Consider the following 25843-nt stretch of genomic DNA (forward strand, 5'->3'; position numbering starts at 1 on the left):
CTAAGAGCCATCTCTTTCTTCTGCCATAAGAATGGCAATGTCCCCAAAAGGGGTCATTCCTTCATATTAGATTCTGGAGTAAAGATAACATGGAGCAGAGTCACAGCCAATCAAAGCCGACATTAACCAAATGAGAAATATATCTTTGTTGTTGTTATTACAGCATAACCTAATAAAAGTTAATTAGATAAGAGAATTTGCTAAATATCAGTTCATAGTTAAACTTGAAAACACAAAAATTCAAATCCAATTTAATAGAAGACTGATAATGTAAATTATGACATAATAGAAATAAAAAGCAAGTTTTAAAAATAAAAAATACATAGTATTTGTAGTAAAAGAATTTGATTAACAATGAATTTTCCTCGTGATTTCTAGCTTGACTCCCTGAATGACTACTCCAAGTAAGAATCAACATTTTTTAAAAACTGTTCTTCATCATTCAGATATTCCAAGATAATATTTCCACCACTGTATAAAGGACAATCCTCCTTAGCAATCCAGGTTTCCAAAATATGATCCAAGGGTAAGGCTTCTCCTGAGGTACTGTGACATAACCTCAATTTCTGTTAAGAGAGAGATACATCATAATGTAATAAATGTGCTTTATAGAGTATTCTAAAACTTTTAGGGAAAAAGTTATAACCTGTTGTTACCTTAGGTGTTAATTTGTTATTGTCATTTTTAAGACTGGCTAAAGAAGCTGCAAAGTCTATGACCCTTCCAATGCTCCACTGCTGGCAAAAGAACATTGGCTTACTCTTCTCTTTGCTCCCCTTAGGTAAGAAAACCTGAAAGTAAATTCTTTCCATCTGTAAAAATAAAAGGTTAAAATACAGATTATATACATGAAATGGACATCTGTTTTTGTCTGGTGACATTTCTTCCTCTCTTCTCCTGGTCAGAGAAGGATTACCCTCTAATGATACAACTTCTAGTGGGAATACAATCATACAACCCCAGCATCCACCTAAATGCATGGGCAGAGGATCTAAGACCCTAATCAGGATGATCTATGAAAAACAGGCATGTGACCTAAATTAGGCCAATCAAGGTCCTTTCCTGGGATTTTACATTCAAAACCTGGGGGCAGGGAGGAGCAATATTTTTCCAGAGTTTTTTTTAAGTCTTGCTGAATTAAACCTGAGGTTGCCTGCAGCTATCCTCCATGCCTCTCAGCCATTCCTGAACCAATGTGGAAAAGTCTCCTCAAATGAAAAACAGTGAGTCTCTAACTCACAGAGAGAGAAGTCAAGGAAACAGACGGCCTCTTTCAACAGCATTTGAGTCCTGGAATTCAGTCATACCTTGAGACCAGATTAATGCAGCACTCCCCATTACGTGAGAAAAAGAAAAATTGTTTTGAGTGTGCTAGTTGGTTTCTGTCAAGTTTCTGTCGCTTACAGTTAAAAGATTCCTGAGACATATAACATGTCTTTTCACCTGAAAGACCTCACCACATATTTAGAGATAGCAGGGCTTTCGAAAACAAAGAAACGTTAAAAAAAAAAAAAAAAAGTTAGACAAGCACCATATCAACAAAAGAGAAAGATTCAGAAACCTGGAGATGGTTCCTCCAGTATTCTATACCCTATATGTTTCCTTTATATTGTACTTTCTTGCAAAATTAACGAATGTAGGAAACAAGAAGAGGAGCAAAGGTATTGGCTTCTGATTTCCCCTTCTTCCTAAAATCGCTTTAAAGAAGTGCTGGCTTCACAGACCAATTCCTGCTACAGTAAATATTTCAGCATAACTGGAGGATCCCTGAGTTGTAGGGAAAGATCACAATTATTCTAAGAAATAATAGATTCAACACAATTTCTATCTCAGCACTAAGGAATGTAGATTTGTTAGAGACCAGTGGAGTGCATTATTACAGAGAACAAGTATTAAAAGAAATATAAGAAATCATTGGAAATTCAAGCTTTAGGCCAACTCTATAACCTCATAGTCCTTGCTCCAAAAACAGAACAACAAGAGCATTAATCTGAAAAGAGAAATTTAAAAAGATATACCCTCACCTAAAAGTAAAAAAATAAATAAGTCTGAGGATCCAAAAATGAAACAGAAAGGCAAAGTGACAGTAGGCAGGCTGATCACAGGCTTTCAGGGCTCCAGAAGAGGAAGAGGTAGCAAGAGCTCAGCTTTTGGGTTAATGGGAAATAACAGTGTCACGTGGTGGTGGGGCACCTACGTCCGGCTCACTGATTGAAAGCAGGAGCTTGTGTGGGACGTGCACGCCAGGAAAGGAGGCTTAAGAAGTTACTGCTGAATGTTGATGTAGGCTATTGCTTACAAAAACCAATATATAGGGGGGCAGAAAAGCACAGATATAACCTCGTGACAGTGAACAAAGCCAAAGCCTTCCAGCTCAGTAAATGGATCTGTAATAATCTGAAAATCTTCATAGAGCAGGAGCACAAATTGTCAATCTCAAACTTGGGTTTGGAATAGAGGTCATGGGTAGGTGGGCCTGTGGAAGAAAATGTGAGACTGCTAGCAGGGAGAGGTGAGTGAAAACAGTAACAGAGACACAGAAAGAAACTCCTACTCAACACAAACATGCAGAAGCTGTACGCTGAAATTTCAAAACAAATCAAAGGTTAACTTATTATGGGCAGGTGAAACTAAATAAACTTGAAATAGACATTTATAAAAGTTATTGAGGATGTACAAGGAGATAAAGAATAATATACATAAAAATGAAACAGAAAGTTGTAAAACCGAAACAGGCAGAAATGAAACAGGAAAAGCTATAAAGATACAATTGTGACCGCCTGGAGGGGTGGGCTAGGGAGGGTGGGAGGGAGGGAGACGCAAGAGGGAAGGGATGTGGGAATAGATGTATATGTATGACTGATTCACATTGTTATAAAGCAGAAACTAATAAAAAAAAAGAAATATAAAAACTTAAGAATACAGTTTCTGACATAAGAAATGCACAATACATTTCTATAATCTTCAATAAAAAGGTTTAATTGATTGGAAGATGAAGTGAAGCAGTCATCTAGAAGGCAGCACAAATAGACATAAAGATAGAAATTACAAATCTCTAAAATATGTCTAGTAATAGTTTCAGAAGAGAAGAAAAGGAAGTAATATTCAGAAAGAAAATAATAATAATTTTCCAAGAGTAAGAGGTAAGTCAGATTTTAAAATCTATCTCAAGGGTCAAGCCGTGTAATTAAAACAAATCCACACCTAGCAACATTGCACTGAAACTGGAAAATATCATAGATAAAATCTTAAAAGCTACACACACACACAAAAGAAAGAAAAATTACCCATAAAGCAACAAGAATAAGATCTACAGCACAAGTTTCCTGAACAATAGGCAAAAGAAGCCAATGAATAGTATATTCTGGGTGGAGAGAATCTAACAGATAATCCAGCTCAAGTGAGGGAAAATAAGGGCAGTTTCAGACAAACAAAAGACTGAAAGAGTTTACCAACAAAGACTCTTAATGAATCAACTGCTAAAGAATGGACTTTAGCCAAAATAAAAGTGAGTCTTAAGGAAAAAAGAAACTCAAAAAATATATTGGTAAATTTAAATAGCAAGTGACTTAAAAATAATCATGTGTGAACAAAGATGATGGGATGGAAGATGATTCAACTGCATAAAGCATGTCAAACTCTTTGTCTTATTCAAGAGGATACAATACCAAGTAACTTTAGATTTTGAGAGAAGAATTGGTATTTAATTATATACGTTAAAAATTTTAAATGTAAGCACATGCCTATTATCACTATTATTACAAAACATTATATTGAAGATTATAGATAATGTAACACAAGAAAATGAAATAACTAGTATAATTGTTGAAAAATAAAAACTAAAGCTACTTGTCAATGGGATGTGATTATATACCTAGGAAATCAAAGGCAAAAAAAAAAACTTCTAAAATAAATAGAAGAATTTGGCGATGTGACTGAATAAGATGAATATACAGAATTCAAGACCTTTTTCTTCTATATTAACAATAAGTACTAGGAATAGAGGTAAAGGGAAATATTCTATTCACAAAAGAAAGAAAACCCATAAGATAATTAGAGATGAAAATAAGCAAGGAGTAGTAAGACTTAAATGAAGAAAAATATAAAATGTTACAGAAGGCAATAAAACACGATCTAAAAGAGAAGACATAAAGTTCTTAGATAGGAAGACGATGTCATAAAAATGTCATTTCTCCCAAAATTAATATATATCATATAATGCAAATTCAGAGAATCCTTCAGGAATGATCCTCAGTCAGGACTTGTTAACAGATGCTGCTGGGAAGTTGAATTTTACTTCACCCAACTTCACAGAAATCACTTGATAATGTATCAAGGAGGTTTTGCCTCATTTACTTGTACCTGGTGGGTAGGGAAGGAGCCAGAATCCCAGAATCAAAAGGAAGAGGCCAACTGGGTAATAAAATCCTCCTGAGAATGGCAAATCAGGCTTCTCATAAATGGTAGATTTCTCACTTCCTGTAGGCACTATTATTCACAGCCAACATCCTTGTGGGAAACTTTGAAAGATATGAGAAGCCACATTTCTGCCTAAAACCATGTTGTGTTCTCTCTTGCTTTTTATACTGGTTTCTTTCAGTTTCTCCATTTTGACCTTTAAAGAGGCTACTTTCTTTAACAGTATCTGCTGGAGTCTGTCACTTACAACCTTGTCCCATTATGACAACCATGAAAATCCCGAGGGATTTAAAAAAAAATTGTATGTAATAATCACAAGGTTCATACAGATGAATAAAGCAAAAAAAAAAAAAACTGCTAAGAAAAACTATGGAAAAATATGGATGGGACTCACATTATCAGATATTAGAACACTCTATAAAGTTATTATATCAAATCAACTTGGTATTAACATATGAATAAAAAATAGATGAATGGAATAGAATAGGAAATCCAAAAACTGATCTAGTAAAAATACATTTTAAACTTATCATGAAGGTGATATTTGGTATTTCAATTCAATAGGACAAAGATGAATTCTTTAATTGGTTGGCAGAAACTAGCTAATCAACTGGAAGAAAATAAAATTGGGTCCTTGGCTCATATCATATGCTAAAATCAAATTCCAGATCTACTAAAGACAGATGAAAAAAAATGAAAACCCTAAGAAGACAGAAATGAAAGACAGACCTTAGAAAAATTTAGAACCCTGATATGTCAATGAGATACCTAAGTAAAATCAAGATGTTTGACAGATTTTGAAAAAAGATTCCAAAGCAGATTGATTATAAAGGATTTATATCCATTCTACTCCAAGAGTTTCCATAGTTGACCAAGCAAAATATAAATGAAATAAAAATAACAACCTAAAAGAAAAATGATCAAAGGATATGCATGGGCAATTCAAGGAAGAGCAATCATACATGGCCAATGAACATAACAAAAGATGCTCAAACTGAACAGTGGTTAAGAAAGTGCAAAGTAAAGCAATTAGGAAATATCTTTTCACAGCCATTAGACTGGAATACATTTTAAAAGATAAACAACTACTGGAAACCATTGGAGGGGAAAGGTACTCTCATGTATGGCCACAAGAGGCAGTATAGTAATAAACAGGGTAGAATGGCAGGCTCTGAGCACGTGACTGATCTTAAGAGCACTTCACTTCAGATTACTAATCTGTGAAATGAGGATAATAATACATCATATGACAGTCATGAGTACTAAGGAAGATAAAAATCTAGAGCCACAAAACAATGCTTGGCATAGTGCAATCAGTCAATAAAAGTTGACTATTATAATTACTGATGGTAGAAATGTAAATTGTTTCAACTTCTTTGTAAAGCAGCTTGGCAACATCTATTAAGATTTAAAATACACATACCCTTTGACTCAGAAAACACACTCCAGGGAATTTATCTCACAGAAATAGGAAACCAGAAATAGGAAACTTCTTAGCACAGTTGCCAAAACTGGAAACGAAGTGAATGTTTATCAATAGGAAAATGGTGATGTAAGTCACAGTAGATCCACACCACTTGGAAAATTATCCAAGCTTTTAAAGAAAATGATTTAGAACCATACCAGTTCCCTTGGGGGAATTTCTGTTAGGCATTCATGAGAAGAATATATAGAGATAAAAAGATATCTTACCTACCTGAAGCGGGCTTTATTTTTATCCATAGGCTTAATCACCATCTGAAATTATAGTATATATTTAATAGCTGTCTCATCCTACTGGAATATAAACGTCATATGGGCAGGGACTTTGTTTTACCTACTGTTGTATCCCCAGGACCTGATATATAGCACGTATTCAAAAAAAAATGCTAACGAAATGAATATCATGCTATTTTTATGAAATAATGACCCTAAAACACTCTTTGTGTCTTTGTATGCATATACCAATAGACATTTTCATTTATGTAAAATTATACATATGTATATGCACACATATACATAGGTGTGCAAATATATAAATAATATATGTCAGTACATATATGTATAAACACACACAAATATTAATGATACAGGGGAAGAAGTTCTATCTATAGACCTGCATGCTCCACGATAAAGTGTTAGGTGTGTTGAGAACATGGTTTCTAAGGCAGTCTTCCTGGTTTCAATTTGCAGCTCTCCACTTACTAGCTGTGTTACTACCAAGTTCCTTAACCTTTTTGTGCCTCAGTTTTCTTGTCTATTAGGCAAAGATAATAGTACATCTTTCACAAGCCTGTTGCGAGGATTAAATGTGATAGAAGAGGGACTGGAACAAAGTTAGTGCTATAGAAGTTTTTGCTATTGTGTTTTAAGTAATAAAAGAATTGCAAAGTAATGTGAATAATATTATTGGATACTTTAGAGCAGGTCTTCTCAACTATGTCACTATTGACATTTTAGACCAGAAAATTCTTTCCTGTGGGTGCTGTCCTGTACACTGTGGGACATTTAGTACACTGTGGAACATTTAGCAGCATCCCTGGCCTCTACCCACTAGATACCAGCAGCACCCCCATGTCCAGTTGTGACAACCAAAAATGTCTCTAGACATTGTCAGATGTCCCCAAGGGGGCAAAACCATCCTCAGTTGAGATGGACATGAGCATAGGAGGGTGTGTTTAGTTTTTTTCCTTTATACAGTTTTTTAAAGTTACCCTTGTTGAAAGTATGTATCTTTATAATTTTAAAAACAAAGAAGTTTTCAAAAACGAAATATTAAGGACAATCAAAGAAGAAGACTATAACCAATGGTTTCTAAACCAGCAGAATGAAAGGGAATACAGAAAATTCAGTCGATACAAAAAATGACTGGAGAGAAATAAATAATAAAAGGAAAAGGATTATGAGCAAAAAACATAAGATGGAAGAAATACATTCAAATACATGTGATCGTAATAAATATAAATGGGTTCAACTCACCTATAAAAGAAAGATACTATCAAATTGGATTAGAAAAACAAAGTCCAGCTACATGCTGCTTACAAGAAACACCCTAAAAATAAAACAAGAAAAGGTGAAAGTAAAGGGATAAAGACATAATAGTTAACTATTCATCAAAAGAAAGGTAATGAAACAATATTAAAATAATTCAAAAGTGGATTTAAGGCAAAATTCATAAAGAAAACATAATGATGAAGAAATTCAATGTATCTGATAATATACAACTCAGCAAAACTATTAGAGTTACAGGAATAAAAAACCTGACAAAACCACAGCTATAGTGGGATTTTGATACCAGCTGTTTCAGAAACTGATAGATCAAGCCAAACAAAAATTAGTAAGCATGCACACACATATACATATGGACAGAGAGAGAATGCAAATGAAACAACAAACAGGACAAAATCTAAATAACTGGTACATTTGGGTAACAAATATGAAAATATTCTTTGAACTATTCTTGCAACTTTTTGGTTTGAAACTGTATCAAAATAAAGTTACCAAAAAAAAAAAAAATACACCTAACAAGTAGGTTGAAATAAGCAAGTTCATTATTCAATGTGCGAGGTTAGAAAAAGAACATCAGATAGAATGTAAACAAAGCAGAAAAAAAGAAATAATAATATAAGAGCAAAATTAGTGAAGCAGAAAGCAAAGAAACAATAGAGAGGTCAATAAAACCAAAACATGATTCTTTGAAAAAACTAAAATACAAATTAAAAAAGTAAACACAAACCTCTAGCAAGACTGTTCAAGGGGAAATCAAAGAAAAGTATGAATGAAAAATATTAAGAATGACTAATGAAAGACAGAATAGAGATTTGGGAACATAAGAAAATAAGTTGAACAACTTTATAACAATAAACTGAAAGATCTACATCAAACAGAAATTTTTAAGAAAGATGTTATTTATCAAAATATATTTCAGAAGACACAGATTTTCCAAATAAGCCAAGAACTATTTAATACATTAAAAGAGTATTCAAAATTCTCCCCTCAAAAAAAGGCAACAAATCTGAAAGTTATAACAACCATTATCAAACCTTCAAGAACAAATAATACCCAACTATTTCAAAGAATACAAGAGGGAAAGCTACTCAACTAATTTTATTTTTTGGCTACTAATGTGAACATAAAACACTAAATAATATATTAATAAATCAGATTAGCAGCACATTTTAAAAGAATTATATACCAGAGTCAACTGGTTTATTCCAGAATATGTGGGTGATTCACAACAAAAAAATTGATCAATGTAATTTACCACATTGATAAGGAAAAAAAACTTGACATAATCATCTTACTAGATGGAGGAAAAAAATTATAGCAAAATTTAATACTTATTCTTGATATAAGTTCCTAGAAAACTAGGAATAGAAAAATATTGTTAATCTAAGGAAGGCTACTATCAAAAATCTACAGCAAATATAATATTTAATGATGAAACTTTAGAATAATTTGCATTAAAAGTCAGAAATATGATGAAAATGCCTGCTATCACTCATATTATTCAACATTGTTGTGGCGATTTCAGCCAATGCACTAACACAAACAATAATAATGAGAAGGTGGAAGAGCAAGAGAAAAGCAAATTTGAAACAAAAACAAAAACAAAAACAAAACCTCACAAAACTGTCATTTGCAGAAGATGTGACTGCACAGAAAACAAGCCAGGAAATCTATAAACTATGGGAACTATTAGAGTTTATTTGCTGGATGGAAGGACACTATACAACAACCAGGAATAAACAATTAGAAAAATGTTAACTTTAAAAAAATTACCATTTACAATGGCAGCAAAAATTATGAAGAGCCTAAGAATAAACCTAAGAAAAGACATAAAATATGTATGGTAAGCATTATAGGATGTTCCTTAAGGACATAAAAGAAGACCTAAATAAAGTTGGATAGACCATGGAGATGAATGGGAAGAGTGAAATTTTAAAGATGTCAACTGTCTCTAATTTTAAATTCAGCACAATTTCTATCAAAATCACCATTTAACAGAACAGGACAAAGTGATCCTGAAATTTTTACAAAAGAATAAATGGCCAAGAATAGACACAATTGAAAGCAAAGAATGAGGTGGAGAGGATTGTCCTACTTATTATAAAGCTATTATAATTAAGACCGTTTGAATTAATGCAAAGAGAGACAAACAGACCAGAGGAACTGAATGGAGATCCCCAGACTAGTCCCACATGTACAAAAGAATCTGGTGTATGACAGAAATGTCATTACAAGGATGAACGCTTCAACATCTTATGTTACAACGATAGGTAACCCATTGGGTGGGAGGGGAAGGAAGCAATCTCTACCTCTGCTTAACTACAATTAAATTCCAGATGGAATAAAGAGCTAAACAAAAATATAAAATAAAACTTTTAAAGGAAAATGTAAGAAAATAACTTATTTTTAAAAGTACAATCTTAATGAAATCATTAATAAATTTGAGTGTATTAAAATTTAGAAAGTCTGAATTACTAAAGAGATCAAAAGCAAAGTGAAGACAAGCTACAGACTGAGAAAAGATTTGTGCAATGTCCTTAATCAAAAAAAGATTAGAATTCAGAATATATAGACTCTTATAAACCTTTCTAAAAGTTCCACAACCCAACAGAAAACATGGGCAAAGGATATGAACAATTAATTCGCAAAAGAAAGCCCAATATCCAATAACCATATGCAAAGTAGCTGAACCTCACTAGTCACAGGGCAATTCAACTTTAAACCTCACTGAAGTATCATTTCACATCTATCAGATTGGTAACAATGAATAATAACCTACGGTGGCAAGAAACACTGAAACTCTCAGAAACTACAAGAAGGAGATAAATCCGTACAACTACTTAAAATAAAAAGTTGACAAGGAGGAGAGAAGGCAAGATGGTGGTGTGGGAAGATGTGGAGTTAGCATCTCCCCACAACTAGGGCACCTGTCAGCCACTAGTGGGGGACTTTAACCCCCAAGGAGATGGGAGGAACCGCAGAGTGAACTGGTAGGATGGAGGGGGATCGAGGCGGGAGGAGAAGTAGAGGCCAGACAAGACCGGCACCCCTGAGGCTGGGAAAATCAGGAGAGGCAGGTGGGAGAGACTCTCCAGGAAGAGTGGGAGAGGAGCAGAAGGCGATCGCCTGGTCCACGGGGCCGGGGAGCCTGCTGAGCTCCCAAGCTGGTCCCCGCCTCTGACACACACAAAGCCCCATCCAGGCCATGAAGGTCCTGGGAGCATAGGAGGGAGGCTGGGGAGATCAGGAATGGCAGGTGGAGTGGCAGATCAGGAGTGGCATGCCATAGAGCAGAGGGCAATTGTCCTGCCCACTCGGGCACAGGGAGCCTCTGAACTCCCAGGCCGGTCCCCCGACCTCCAAACCCCACCCCAGGCCACATGGGTCCTTGAGGGTATAGGAGGGAGGCCAGGGAGATCAGGAGAGGCCCTCCAGGAGGAGCGGGAGAGGAACAAAGGGCGACTGCCCCGCTCACTCACCTGCTGAGCTCCCATGTTGATCCCCTGCTCACCAAGCCCACTACAGGCTGCGTGGGTCCTTGGGGGCATAGGAGGGAGGCCAGGGAGATCAGGAGAGGCAGGCAGTAGGGGCCCTTCCAGTCCCCAGACCGGAGGAGCAGGAGAGGAAAGGAGGGCGCTTGATCTGCCCACTCGAGCCCAGAAAGCCTGCTGGGCTCCCAGGTGAGGTCCCCTGCTCTCTGAGACCAGGAGTGGGGTCACGTCTGGGCCCCTTCTGTTCCTTGAGCCTAAGCCCCACCCCCACAGCCCCCAGGGCCTTTTCCAGCCCTGTGGGATCTGAGCATTGGCCCCACCCACCACCCAAATCTCATCCTTGCTTAGGCCCCACTCTCCACAGCCAAGGTCTTCCCCCCTCCTTTTTTTTTTTCCCTCCTCTTTTTTACTACTGTGGTACTGATGTACCTTCCAGTTGTTTATTCATCTATATTTTTATTTTTACATTCTTTCTAACATATCTGTTAGTTTCCTAATCTAATTTTATTTTTTACTTTGTTATTGTTCTCTTTTTTTTTTGCCACCACACATGGCTTGTGGGATCTGGATTTGCGAGCATGGGGTTGGGCGGAAGTTCCTGCAGTGGAAGATCCGAGTCTGGACCACTGGACTAACAGAGAACCTCAGACCTCAGGGAATATTCATCAGAGTGAGGGCTCACAGAGTTCCTCATCTCAGCACCAAGACCCAGATCTACCCGATAGCCTACAAACTCTAGTCTTGGAAGCCTCAGGCCAAACAACCAGTAAAACTATAACACAATCCCACTCATTTAAAAAAAAAAACATGAAATGGCAAAAAAATATGTCACAGATGAGGAGCAAGGTAAAAACCTACAAGATCAAATAAATGAAGAAAAAACAGGCAATCTACCTGAAAAAGAATTCAGAGTAATGATAGTAAAGATGATCCAGAATCTCGGAAGTAGAATGAAAGCACGGATTGAGAAAATACAAGAACTGTTTAACAAAGATCTAGAAAAACTAAAGAACAAACAAACAGAGATGAATAACACAATAACTGAAATTAAAAATACACTAGAAGGAATCAATAACAGAATAACAGAGGCAGAAAAACAAATAAGTGAGCTGGAAGACAAAATGGTGAAAATAACTGCCGAAGAGCAGAATAAAGAAAAAAGAATGAAAAGAATTGAAGACAATCTCAGAGACTTCTGGGACAATTCTAAACGCACCAACATTCAAATTATAGGGGCCCCAGAAGACAAAGAGAAAAAGAAAGGGTCTGAGAAAGTATTTGAGGCGACTATAGTGGAAAACCTTCCTAACATGGGAAATGAAATAGTCACCCAAGTCCAGGAAGCACAGAGAGTCCCATATAGGATAAACCCTAGGAAAAACACACCAAGACACATATTAATCAAACTAACAAAAATTAAATTCAAAGAAAAAATATTAAAAGTAGCAAGGGAAAAACAAAAATAACATACAAAGGAATCCCCATAAGGTTATCAGCTGAGTTTTCAGTGGAAACTCTGCAGGCCAGAAGGGAGTGGCAGGATATAATTAAAATGATGAAAGAGAAAAACCTACAACAAAGATTACTCTACCCAGCAAGGATCTCATTCAGATTCGATGGAGAAGTCAAAAGCTTTTCAGACAAACAAAAGTTAAGAGAATTCAGCACCACCAAACCAGCTTTACAACAAATGCTAAAGAAACTTCTCTAAGTGGGAAACACAAGAGAAGAAAAGGACCCACAAAAACAAACCCAAAACAATTAAGAAAATGGTAATAGGTACATACATATCGATAAGAACCTTAAAGGTAAATGGATTAAATACCCCAACAAAAAGACACAGACTGGCTGAATGGATGCAAAAACAAGACCCATATATATGCTGTCTACAAGAGACTCACTTCAGACCTAGGGACACATACAGACTGAAAGTGAAGGGATGGAAAAAGATATTCCATGCAAATGGAATTCAAAAGAAAGCTGGAGTAGCAATACTCATATCAAATAAAATAGACCTTAAAATAAAGACTGTTACAAGAGATAAGGAGGCACACTACCTAATGATCAAAGGATCAATCCAAGATGAAGATATAACAATTATAAATGTTTATGCACCCAACATAGAAGCACCTCAATACAAAGGCAAATGCTAACAACCATGAAAGGAGAAATTGACAGTAACACAACGATAGTACGGGACTTCAACACCCCAATTACACAAATGGACAGAGCACCCAAACAGAAAATAAATAAGGAAACACAAGCTTTAAATGACACAATAGACCAGATGGATCTAATTGATATTTACAGAACATTCCACTCAAAAGTGGCAGAATACACTTTCTTCTCAAGTGTACATGGAATATTCTCCAGGATAGATCACATCTTGGGTCACAAATCAAGCCTCGGAAAATTTAAGAAAATTGAAATCGTATCAAGCATCTTTTCTGACTACAATGTTATGACACTGGAAATCAATTATAGCAAAAAAAACTGTAAAAAACACAAATACATGGAGGCTAGACATTGTGCTACTAAATAACCAAGAGATCACTGAAGAAGAAATTAAAAAATACATAGAAACAAATGACAATGAAAACACAATGACCCAAAACCTACGGGACGCAGCAAAAGCAGTTCTAAGAGGGAAGTTTATAGCAATCCAATCTCACCTCAAGAAACAAGAAAAATCTCAAAAAACAATCTAACCCTACAGTTAAAACAACTAGAGAAAGAAGAACAAAGAAAACCTAAAGTCAGTAGAAGGAAAGAAATCATAAAGATCAGAGCAGAAATAAATGAAATAGAAATGAAGAAAACAATAGCAAAGATCAATAAAACTAAAAGCTGGTTCTTTGAGAAGATAAACAAAATTGATAAACCCTTAGCCAGACTCATCAAGAAAAAAAGGGGGAAGTCTCAAATCAATAGAATTAGAAATGAAAAGGGAGAAATCACAACTGACAATGCAGAAATACAAAGGATTATAAGAGACTACAACAAACAACTATATGCCAATAAAATGAACAACCACGAAGAAATGGAAAAATTCTTGGAAAGGTACAATTTTCGAAGACTGAACCAGGAAGAATTAGAAAATATAAACAGACCTATCACGAGTAATGAAACTGAAACCATAATTAAAAATCTTCCAACAGGGCTTCCCTGGTTAAGTGGTTAAGAATCCACCTGCCAATGCAGGGGACACGGGTTCGAACCCTGGTCCAGGAAGATCCCACTGCCGCAGAGCAACTAAGCTCGTGCGCCACAACTACTGAACCTGTGCTCTAGAGCCTGCGAGCCACAACTACTGAGGCTGCGTGCTGCAACTACTGAAGCCCGCATGCCTAGAGCCTGTACTCTGCAACAAGAGAAGCCACCGAAATGAGAAGCCTGTGCACCGCAACGAAAAGTAGCCCCCACTCACCTCAACTAGAGAAAGCCCGCGCACAGTAACAAAGACCCAATGCAGTCAAAAAATAAATAAATCAATAAAATAAATAAATTTAAAAAAAAAATCTTCCAAAAAAGAAAAGTCCAGGACCAGATGGCTTCATAGGCGAATTCTATCAAACATTTAGAGAAGAGCTAATAACACCCATCCTTCTCAAACTTTTCCAGAAAACTGCAGAGGGAGAAACACTTCCAAATTCATTCTACGAAGCCACCATCACCTTAATACCAAAACCAGAAAAAGATATCACAAAAAAAGAAAATGATAGACCAATATCACTGATGAATATAGATGGAAAAATCCTGAACAAAATACTAGCAAACAGAATCCAACAGCACATTAAAAGGATCATACACCATGATCAAGTGGGATTTATCCCAAGGATGCAAGGATTCTTCAATATATGCAAATCATGCAATGTGATACACCACATTAACAAATTAAGGAATAAAAACCGTATGATCATCTCAATAGATGCAGAAAAAGCTTTAGACAAAATTCAACACCCACTTATGATAAAAACTCTCCAGAGAATGGGCACAGAGGGAAACTACCTCAACATAATAAAGGCCATATGACAAACCCACAGCAAGCATCATACTCAATGGTGAAAAACTGAAAGCATTCCCACTAGGATCAGGAACAAGACAAGGATGTCCATTCTCTCCACTCTTATTAAACATAGTTTTGGAAGTCCTAGCCACAGCAATCAGAGAAGAAAAAGAAATAAAAGGAATACAAATTGGAAAAGAAGTAAAACTGTCACTATTTGCCGATGACATGATACTATACATAGAAAATCCTAAAGATGTCACCAGAAAACTACTAGAACTAATCAGTGAATTTGGTAAGGTTGCAGGATACAAAATTAATGCACAGAAATCTCTGGCATTCCTATACATCATCAATAAAAAATCAGAAAGAGAAAGTAAGGAAGCACTGCTATTTACCATTGCACAAAAAGAATAAAATACTTAGGAATAAACCTGCCTAAGGAGGCGAAAGACCTGTACTCAGAAAACTATAAAACACTGATGAAAGAAATCAAAGATGACATAAACAGATGGAGAAATATACCATGTTCTTGGATTGAAGAATCACTATTGTGAAAATGACTATAGTATCCAAAGCAATCTACAGATTCAACGCAACCCCTATAAACTACCAATGGTATTCTTCACAGAATTAGAACAAAAAAATCTTACAGTTTGTATGGAAACACAAAAGACCCTGAAGAGCCAAAGCAATCCTGAAAAAGAAAAACGGAGTTGGAGGAATCAGGCTCCCAGACTTCAAACTATACCACAAAGTTACAGTAATCAACACAGTATGGTACTGGCACAAAAACAGAAATTTACATGAATAGTACAGGATAGAATGCCCAGAGATAAACCCACGCACATATGGGCACCTAATTTACGACAAAGTAGGCAAGAACATACAATGGAGAAAAGACAGCCTCTCAGTAAGTGGTGCTGGGAAAACTGGACAGCTACATGTAAAAGAATGAAATTAGAACACTCCCTAACACCATACACAAAAATAAACTCCAAATGGATTAAAGACTTAAATGTAAGGTCAGACACTATAAAACTTTTAGAGGAAAACATAGGAAAAACACTGACATAAACCACAGCAAGATCTTTTTTGACTCACCTCCTAGAGTAAAAGAAATAAAAACAAAAATAAACAAATGGGACTTAATTAAACTTAAAAGCTAAAAGCTTTTGCACAGCAAAGGAAACCAACAAGAAGACAAAAAGACAACCCTCAGAATGGGAGAACATATTTGCAAATGAATCAACAGACAAAGGATTAATCTCCAAAACATACAAACAGCTCATGGAGCTCAATATCAAATAAACAAACAATCCAGTTAAAAAATGGGTGGAAGACCTAAACAGACATTTCACCAAGGAAGACATACAGATGGCCAAGAGGCACATAAAAAGATGCTCAACATCACTAATTATTAGAGAAATGCAAATCAAAACTACAATGAGATATCACCTCACACTGGTCAGAATGGCCATTACCAAAAAAGCTAGAAACAATAAATGCTGGAAAGAGTGGTGAAAAGGGAACCCTCCTACACTGCTGGTGAGAATGTAAATTGATACAACCCGTATGGAAAACAGTATGGAGGTTCCTTAAAAAACTAAAAATAGAACTATCATATGACCCAGCAATCCCACTACTGGGCATATATACCCTGTGAAAACGATAATTCAAAAAGAGACATGCACCACAATGTTCATTGCAGCACTATTTACAATAGCCAGGACATGGAACCAACCTAAATGTCCATCGACAGATGAATGGATAAAGAAGATGTGGCACATATATACAATGGAATATTACACAGCCATAAAAAGAAACAAAATTGAGTTATGTGTAGTGAGGTGGATGGACCCAGGGTCTGTCATACAGAGCGAAGTAAGTCAGAAAGAGATAAACAAATACCATATGCTAACACATATATATGGGCTCTAAAAAAAAATGGTACTGATGAACCTAGTTGCAGGGCAGGAATAAAGAGGCAGACATAGAGTATGGACTTGAGGACATGGGGTGGGAGGGCGAAGCTGGGGTGAAGTGAGAGTAGCATCGACATATATACACGACCGAATGTAAAACAGTTGGCTGGTGGGAAGCAGCAGCATAGCACAGGGAGATGGGCTTGGTGCTTTGTGATGACCTAGAGGGTTGGGATAGGGAGGATCAGAAGGAGGCTCAAGAGCGAGGGGATATAGGGACATGTGTATGCATGTGGCTGATTCACTTTGTTGTGTAACAGAAACTAACTCGGTATTGTGAAGCACTTATACTCCAATAAATATCTATAAAAAAAAAGTTGAAAATATCTAGTAAAGCTGAAGACGAGCAAACCCAATGATCCAGCTTTTCTATTTCTAGGTATGTTCCCTAGAGTAGCATTTTTCAATTTGATGGTCTCAATCCTTCAGGGGCTACAAAATCAACAATCTTTAAAGTAAAATAAAAAATATCAGAAAATACACATACACATAAAGTATACACATACATATCAGTTACTTACTGAAACTGTGTTAAGGTATTTATGTATGTACATATGTACTGAATTGTTATAGAAAATGTAATTGGCAATATGGAGTTTTAAAGAAGCTGTCCGAGAGAAATGTTCCTACAAGTACACATGGATGTTCACTTTTGAACAGTTTATAATAGCAAACAACTTGGAAAAGAAATCTGAATTGTGTTCACTAAAAGAATGGATAAATGGATATTCATACTACAGAAAAATGTGAGCTATCAAAATGAATGAACAAGACTCAACATATCAGCATGGATAAAGTTTTTAAAAATGATACGAAAGGGAGCTTCCCTGGTGGTGCAGTGGTTGAGAGTCCACCTGCCGATGCAGGGGACGCGGGTTCGTGCCCTGGTCCGTGAAGATCCCACATGCCACAGAGCGGCTGGGCCCGTGAGCCATGGCCGCTGAGCCTGCGCGTCCAGAGCCTGTGCTCCACAACGGGAGAGGCCACAACAGTGAGAGGCCCGCATACAGCAAAAAAAAAAAAAAAAAAAAGATACCAAGGGTAACAGAAAAAAGTTGAAGTAGGATACATATGGTTTACTGCTGTTTCTATAAAGTGAAAAAAACTCATAAAAACTATGTATTATTTATGCAGACTTATACCATGTCGTAGTAGAAATGATACATATAAGGTTCTCATACTTAATGAGAGGGAAGAGTAAAAAGGGAGCTCCAACTATATTTAGAACATTTTGTTTTCTAAAATCTCTAAGACCAACCTGTGGCAATGATTTATCTCCATTAGCATGCATCTTTAATTTCATCAATGCTACCTTTGCAGCTGTTTCACTATTTTTTGCACCTTTCCGTCGTTTACTTGCTGTCTCTCCTGTCTTGGAATCTAAGAAATAAGTGTAAGCATATAAGCAATTAAGAACTTTTACATTTTCCAGAGTTTTATTTTTATTATTATTTATTAACTATGGCCCTGAAATGTACACAAATTACATATAATAGAGATATACAGAGCCCACATTCATTTTATAGGTATGATCAATGGAAAAATACCACTGAGTTGACCTAAGTGATTTCCACATCAAAAACTCAAGTAATGTGCCTCTTTCCAGCTTAAATCTATTTAATCCAGAGCAATCACTAACACTTCTACAGAGAATTTTAAGATTTGGTTATAGATGATTTTAACTTGATTAATTTAATTTAAAGTAACACTCTTACTATAAAATGAAAATTCAGCTGAACTAACATGGTAGCAGACAGACTGGTCTAAATCACAGATACATTCTTTCCTCATATGTCAGAATATCAGCAGCATTCATAGGACAGCTGACTGGGCTTAAACTTTAGTCTTTAAAGAATGTAAACCACTACTTTAGCCTCATGAATACAATTTTTAGGCAACATGGTTAACCAGCTGATATAAATGGTCCAGCAAAAGAGAATATCTGGTAGGGTATTTCCATAGAATTTCCAAATTTTCATTGGAAAGTCTTGTGAGAAATATTGTCACAAGAATGTCATCAAAATCTATAGCAAGTTATAACCATCAGGGTTGCTAACAACACCTTGCATAACTGGCAAGCTGACATGAGAAGCAGGGCTCTGGAACTCATATAAAGTATAGGGCAGTAGGGAAACAACAAAACAAGCTTTCTAGATACTTGCCAATAATGTCTTTAACAAGTTTCTGAGTGGCAGCCATACGAGACTTAGGGATTTCCAGTTCTTCACATTCATGATCTGACTGATGACGATGTCTATGAGCAACAGAAGAGTGACACTAGGTCATGTATTTGCATATGACTTAAACAGATATACAGAGTTTAAATGGTCTCAGTGATCACCTCAGGCAAAAATTCTTCTCACAATAAGGACACACAACTGGCACAAGCTCTCTTTCAGCACAGTCCTTGAATGAGCATGGGTAAGATGTATGTGAATCTGACTTCAGTCTCTCAATTACAGTCACCTGAAAATGTAAAATGGGGGACATGGCATTATATTTCACATTTAAAGCAAATCAATAAATCTATTCTGGATATCCATATCATTTTTGCTTAAACTTGTAAGAGAAACTCACACATTCTCATATAGATTATAAAAATTGTTCGTGTGAGAAATGATTACTGTGCTGACTGCTCTACATTTTCAAAGTTTTCCTACTGTGGTGTATTTATCTTCTAAGTCAAGTTAAAATGACTACTCAGTTACTCTCCATAATCTTAGTCTTCCACTTTGTCACATACTACACAAAGATGCCTCCATAATAATATGCTTAGGTAATCAGCTCATCACTCCTCAAATTGCAAGTCATCTACTTTCTATACTGGTTTTAGAGGCTTAAATACATGTAAAAGAACACTTAAAATTATATGTTTTTCCATGATACAGAGGGTTAAAGACAGTTTTCACAACAATATACTATTCTTTTTTTTAAAAGTAATTTTATTTATTTATTTATTTATGTATGTATGTATGTATGTATGTCTGCGTTGGGTCTTCATTGCTGCGCACAGGCTTCCTCTAGCTGCGGCAAGCGGGGGCTACTCTTTGTTGCGGTGCACAGGTTTCTCATTGCAGTGGCTTCTCTTGTTGCAGAGCATGGGGTCTAGGCGCGTGAGCTTCAGTAGTTGTGGCACGCAGGCTCAATAGTTGTGGCTCGTGGGCTCTAGAGCACAGGTCCAGTAGTTGTGGTGCACAGGTTTAGTTGCTCCACAGCATGTGGGAATTTTCCTAGACCAGGGCTCAAACCCATGTCCCCTGCATTGGCAGGTGGATTCTTAACCACTGTGCCACCAGGAGAGTCCCACACAATGATATACTTTATTTTGTATTTAATACTAGCAAATATTACATCAGAGGAAAAGAGCTTTTATGAGATAAAAAAAAAAGTCCACATCACTCAGGCTATTTTGAGTATTAAGTAACTAGGTTTCTAGAACTGAATGAACTCAGTTGACCCTTGCACAACTAAGGGACTGAGGTACAAACCCTCCATGCAGTTGAAAATCCAAGTATAACTTTACAGTCAGCTCTCCTTATCTGCAGTTCTGCACCTGCAGATCCAACGCATTGTATAGTACATACCTAGTGAAAAAAATCCACGTATAAGGGGACCCACACAGTTCAAACCTATGTTGTTCAAGGGTCAACTGTAATTGCTTGAAATCTATAACCAAAGGGCATTCCTCTATATAAATGATAGTTACATCTTGTTGGAATTAACTTCTTAACTATTTTTTCAAATTTATTCCAATGGTCTAAAGGTAGAAGATTTTTATTTCACCTTTAAATTAATAAGATCTAATTGAGAGACATTCTATGAGACATTCATAGAAATCAAATCATATATGAAAAAGGAAAACACAGGGAAGATTTACAAGCTGTATAACAAACACCAATATGTTTACTATATGACTCTATGAGTATTTCTTTCCAAGTAATCCTGAATAATACCAATATGTTACTTAATTTTTATTTCCTCAAATAAATCACCAAAACTTCAAAGGGCCAGATTTTGACTGAAGCTCATTTAACCTTAATTTTCTATAATCAAGAGACTCCGTAAAGTGTTTGGTAAATGGTGGGCAGGAATAAATATCAACTGCAAAATGTGAGGTAAATGCTTCTTTCCAAATGGAGTAAATTCAGTTTAACTTTCTGCTGATCTCTGATCCAAGAGAGGTGGAACAACTTCTCTGATTACAAATTTGAGAAAATTACATTAGGCTCAGCTTTCTCTTTTTTCCCTTGGAAGCCTAACCTGGTGCAGCATTGCTGAGACTGGTGGGCAAATCCACCTAATTCTGGATTTCCTTTGCAGACCCTTTTGGCTCAACACTAAGCTATATCATTCAACTTATTCTTTATCAGTAATAAAGATGATATTTTGGCTTCTATTTAACAGCCCCTTTTAACCTCTTGATTTGGTCCGAATTAGGGTAGGGAGATTTTGCTGGACTACAGGTCTGCTCCTGGTGACCTAAGGCTGATGGAGCCAGAACCATGTATTACCACAGAGTCCTAACACCAGGCACCAGTGAAAATGAATGAAACAGTGAAGCAAACTGGAGGGAGTATATGATGAGGATGTTAATTCCATTATGTATTTATAAATATAGAGCCTAAATCTATAAGCAGGCTACATAAACGGAACTGAAGTACAAAGGAATAAGAATTATAAGAACAAAAATTTATAACTACCAAGTAGACTAGTTTATGTTAAAACATACTGAGAAAAATAATATAAATAAAGTAAGACCCTCTTACATAATCAGTTTAGTCTGCCAAATTTTAATCTGTGGTACACTGGGATTAAATTGAATCCAATTCTGAATGAAAGTACATAAATACAAACATGTTTTACCAGGAGATATTAACATACCTCAGGACAGCTATGTGACTCCCTGCTCCTGTGTTCAAGGCTTAAATAACAACAACAAAAAGTGTTTATTTAAATGTAATCAAATAATGTACTTAAAGATAACTGCAGTAATTTGAGATATTTTAATGGTTAGTATCCTTAAGATTAACTACACTCACACTACATTAACAACTCTGCCTATAAGAATAAACTGAAATGACAGATAAATAAAAGACAGAGCATCTATAGTCTCAAAAGTTTTAAAACCCAACTACTATTCAACTTCAATATGAGTACAAAAATTCACCACTCTTAATTACCTTTACTTTGAGTGCTTTAAGGTGTGTGAAAATGCAGACCCTTTTGATTCTTTTATTTCTCAAAAATAATCAGTAATAAAATGTCAAAGGAGTGTTCTAGTTCTGAATGACTTAAAAATATGCATTATTTTTATTTACTTCTAATAAATCTTTCTGAATCATCTTCTGAAAAGAATTTATTCTTTCAGTGCTCTATTTAATAAATTAAATACCTGATACTTGAAAGTTTAATTGAAAAGAAAATGCATTTTCCAAAATTCTTGTTTGTTCCCAGGTTTTACTTTGCATGTGATATGTGTGCAACGGACGTAAAGTACTCAATTTAAGAAATATAAAGGTTGGGCTCTTTTCATTTTATTAATTAAAATAAAGACTAATAATCATAACTGGATTTTTTTTACCATATTCTTTATATTGTGGATATGTTCTCTTCTTGTGATTAAAAGACATATATATGACTTTTACATAAAAATCACACACATCACCCCATTTCTGGAAAGTTTAAAGACTAGCCACATATATGTACAAGTAATCAGAGTCTGTGACTAGTCTATTTGTTTTTTTTCCCCAAGTGATTACTATAATGAATATCAGATATCAGTGGCTAAAGTAAAAACTATTTTAAATCATTCTACTTTTTAGAAATAAATCTCATATTACAAACACTAAAATTACTCCCAAATAAAGCATAAAAACTTAACTTACCAAAATACTCCTGAACAACCATCACATACAAATGGAAGAAAATCTAAAATTGAGGGGAAATGTTATATGTTCTGGTCAGTAACTGATTTTGATTTAGTTTTCTTAAGTAAAAAGAATCTTAAAGTACTGAACTATGGCTATAGGAAAACTTTCCTTTTTGAACAATATCCTAGTGCAGCAAGCAGTGGTTAAACAAAAGCCATCACAACCTCAAGCACTTTGAAAGTAACTGGATTATCAGAAGATAAATGTTACTTGCTGTAGCATGCTAAACCAGAAAAAAAAAAAAAAAAAAAGAAGTCCTGTGAGTTTTCTGTTTGTTTCCCAGATTTACTAGGTGTCGTTTCTGAGGACTGTATAATGCAAAAATCCTGCATTTGAAGTGACAATCCTAGGTTTCAATTTTGATTCCACTGCTTACTAATCTAGCAATGCTAGGCAAGTTACTTAACAGTAGAGCTTTGGATTATATACATACATATTGTATATATATATATTTGATATATAGTATACAGTGTATTTATGTGTATGTATACAAAACCAAAGCTCTATTATTACATAATATGCATAAAAATAGACATAGATATAAGTATATTGTGTTTGTGTGCATACGTATATATGTGTGTGTGTATGTATCTATGCTATATGCCACACCTACTACACAGGGTAATTGTAAAAACCAAATGAGATACATGTAAAAGATAAGAATAGTAAGATAATACCTGTAATTAACAAGAATAATTATAGCAATTAACTTGTTTTGAATACACTCAACTGAGAAAAATCCTGTGGTGACTAGGTAGAGATGTGTCCAAAGAAATTCCAGAAATTCAATGGATGGATTGATTGACACTGCAAACTTTTGTCCTGAATTGTTTCTTTCCTTGCTGTTGAGGAACAACTAAGTTAGGACTAAGTAACAACTAAGTTAGGAAATGAATTTTTCGAAAGCACATGAAAGTATCCATTCTTATATGTGACAATTGACCATAAATCACTGAATACAATCATTTCTTCTCTAAACTGTTTTCAGTGTACCTCATATTAAATTACAGTATACAGCCAAGTGAGGCTGGCTATATCTAATCACACCACTTTTACAAAATGAAAACAAAAAGCATTGCACTTTAGAGAAAGTTACTATTGCTCCCAAAACATCCCACCCTACAGAGTATCCTAACCCAAAAGAAAAAGAAGAGGTCCTATTATAACCCAAAGGGACTGCTGGATGTTTCTGCTTGTGGGACAAGAGGGACCAAATATAGTTCTTCCTTCACCTGAAAAGCGAACTTAATGCATTGTCATTGTTGTCCTGAAAGCGTGATACTGTAAGTATCTGTTTCATACCAAGAAAGTAGGTATACATTTGTCAAAAAGAGAAGGAAACTGAAGTATGTAATACTTTACAAAACTTTTATGTCTTTTTCAAATCAGAAAAATGTACATGCTCACTATTTTGAGACTTTGGTGACCAAGTAAATATTAGACGCCAACCAAGAGAATCCAGGGGTAAGAGTTAAGATCAAGATAATTTCCTAACACTTGACACCATCCTATTCATCCAGAAGCTAAATGAAATTTATGATACTCACTTAACGTATTCTAAATCTTAACTGCTCTCCACTAGTCCAAAAGAGCTAGACCCTGGCCTCATTTCAGGTATTTACACTTTAAGAGACACCTGAAGTTGGAAAGGATGATGAACTATGTCACAAATGGTAGATATTATGGACTTGCTAGAGATAATCAGGTATACCAGAATTATATAACTTACAGTCAAAACCCAACTGGCTAAGCTTCCCTATGAAAGATCTGCAAGGAAACATTGGCTCTTGCCTGCTGAATGGCTGAAGATGACAGCCAGTGGTGAAAGATACAAATCAGAGTGCTGAAAGTAACAATAACGTAGCAGGGATTGTGTCCTTTTGCCCACCACACACAACAGGTATCATTTATTAACTGTAGCACTCCCACTAATTCTGGACTAAACCCCAGAGTCCTTCTCAACAGTGATCAGGTGGCTACCTGCTGCCAATGACTGTAGCTGCAATGGGAGATAAAAGCTATTTTGTCACCCAGTGTAGTGTGAGCCAGATGTGGTAGCATCCATTTGGAGTGAAAGCCAGGTACCAAAGACTGAGCATTCTGTGTGGCTCTAGTGCTTCAGGACATACCTGCTGCAGGTGTTTCTAAGGCCCGTACCACCCTACCACTGGCTATTAGATTGGGCTATGTGTATCACAAGGTCTCTCAGTTCAGCGGAGAGAGGACATCACCTTACTAATGCTCTAAAAAAGCAGCTAACTATCCTGAAAGCTTTTCTGTGGAAAGGGCTATATTTTATACCTTTATGTGGTCCCAGCACCAAAAGAGGTGCTCAGTAAATGTTTACTGCATCAGTGATAATCAGAATCAAAGAGTGACAGAGCTGAGAGAGCGTAATGATCATCCGGAGGAAAAGCTAAGGGCCTTCTCCCTATAAGCTCGTCTCCTGAGCAGCCCGCGAAAATGAGGTTAAAAACTGATGTCACCCAACTCCTTGCTCTGACAGATAAGTAACAGATAAGCAAACAAAAAGTCTGGGAGAGAAGTGGCCTGCCCGAGGTCGCAGTGACAGGTTCAGAAGAGAACTCTCCCGATTCCCAGACCGAAGCGTCCTCCCTACCCGTGCTCATCAGAAAGGAGTGCGCGCGAAGCGACTTCTTGGCAAGGCGCACTCGAAAATCAAAGTTCACACTGCAAGGTATGTTTTTGGGAATCGCACCGCTCCCTTCCAAAGAGACCATAAGCCTCTTCCAAAGGCTCAAGGGCAACAAAAAACATGGGCATCAAGGGCATCAACACATGTCACGGCAGACCCCCGCCCCCAAGGGACACGCCCGCCCTGCCTCCTCAGACTCCGCCTCGCCCCACGGCCTTCCCTCCCGCGACCAGAGGTAGGGGCTCCTGAATCACCTCGCTGCCGGCACTGCTCCACCCTGCAGTGCGCCCCAATGTCCAACTCCGCCATCTCCCAGCGCCCCGAGAGGCGGGCACAGCCGCGGCAGGGAGAGACGAGGCCGCTCGCGC

At 36.4% G+C, this 25843-nt stretch overlaps 1 protein-coding gene across 1 annotated transcript; it reads right to left on the reverse strand.

Moving 5' to 3' along the window:
* Nucleotides 1–224: 224 nt before the first annotated feature.
* Nucleotides 225–25843, reverse strand: ZFAND1 (zinc finger AN1-type containing 1). The gene is made up of 8 exons (XM_081258292.1): nucleotides 25730–25843; nucleotides 22775–22817; nucleotides 21771–21810; nucleotides 19231–19355; nucleotides 19052–19143; nucleotides 18148–18269; nucleotides 657–812; nucleotides 225–566 (listed from the first exon to the last, which is right to left on the reverse strand). Exons 1-8 carry the CDS (start codon nucleotides 25782–25784, stop codon nucleotides 396–398), a joined length of 804 nt encoding a protein of 267 aa, XP_081114418.1. The 5' UTR covers nucleotides 25785–25843; the 3' UTR covers nucleotides 225–395.

Source organism: Mesoplodon bidens (genome assembly GCF_964165515.1).
Source record: "Mesoplodon bidens genome assembly, chromosome: 16".
NCBI classification, from domain to species: Eukaryota; Metazoa; Chordata; class Mammalia; order Artiodactyla; family Ziphiidae; genus Mesoplodon; species Mesoplodon bidens.

What these genes read in the sequence shown, in the direction of transcription:
- ZFAND1 (XM_081258292.1), bottom strand. Translation starts at nt 25,784, where the DNA reads ATGGCGGAGTTGGACATTGGGGCGCACTGCAGGGTGGAGCAGTGCCGG. An exon ending in GAGAAGAATTTTTGCCTGAG is followed by an intron (nt 19,144 to 19,230) that starts GTGATCACTGAG and finishes TGTTGCTCATAG; the next exon opens with ACATCGTCATCAGTCAGATC. An exon ending in ACTTGTTAAAGACATTATTG is followed by an intron (nt 18,270 to 19,051) that starts GCAAGTATCTAG and finishes CTTATTTCTTAG; the next exon opens with ATTCCAAGACAGGAGAGACA.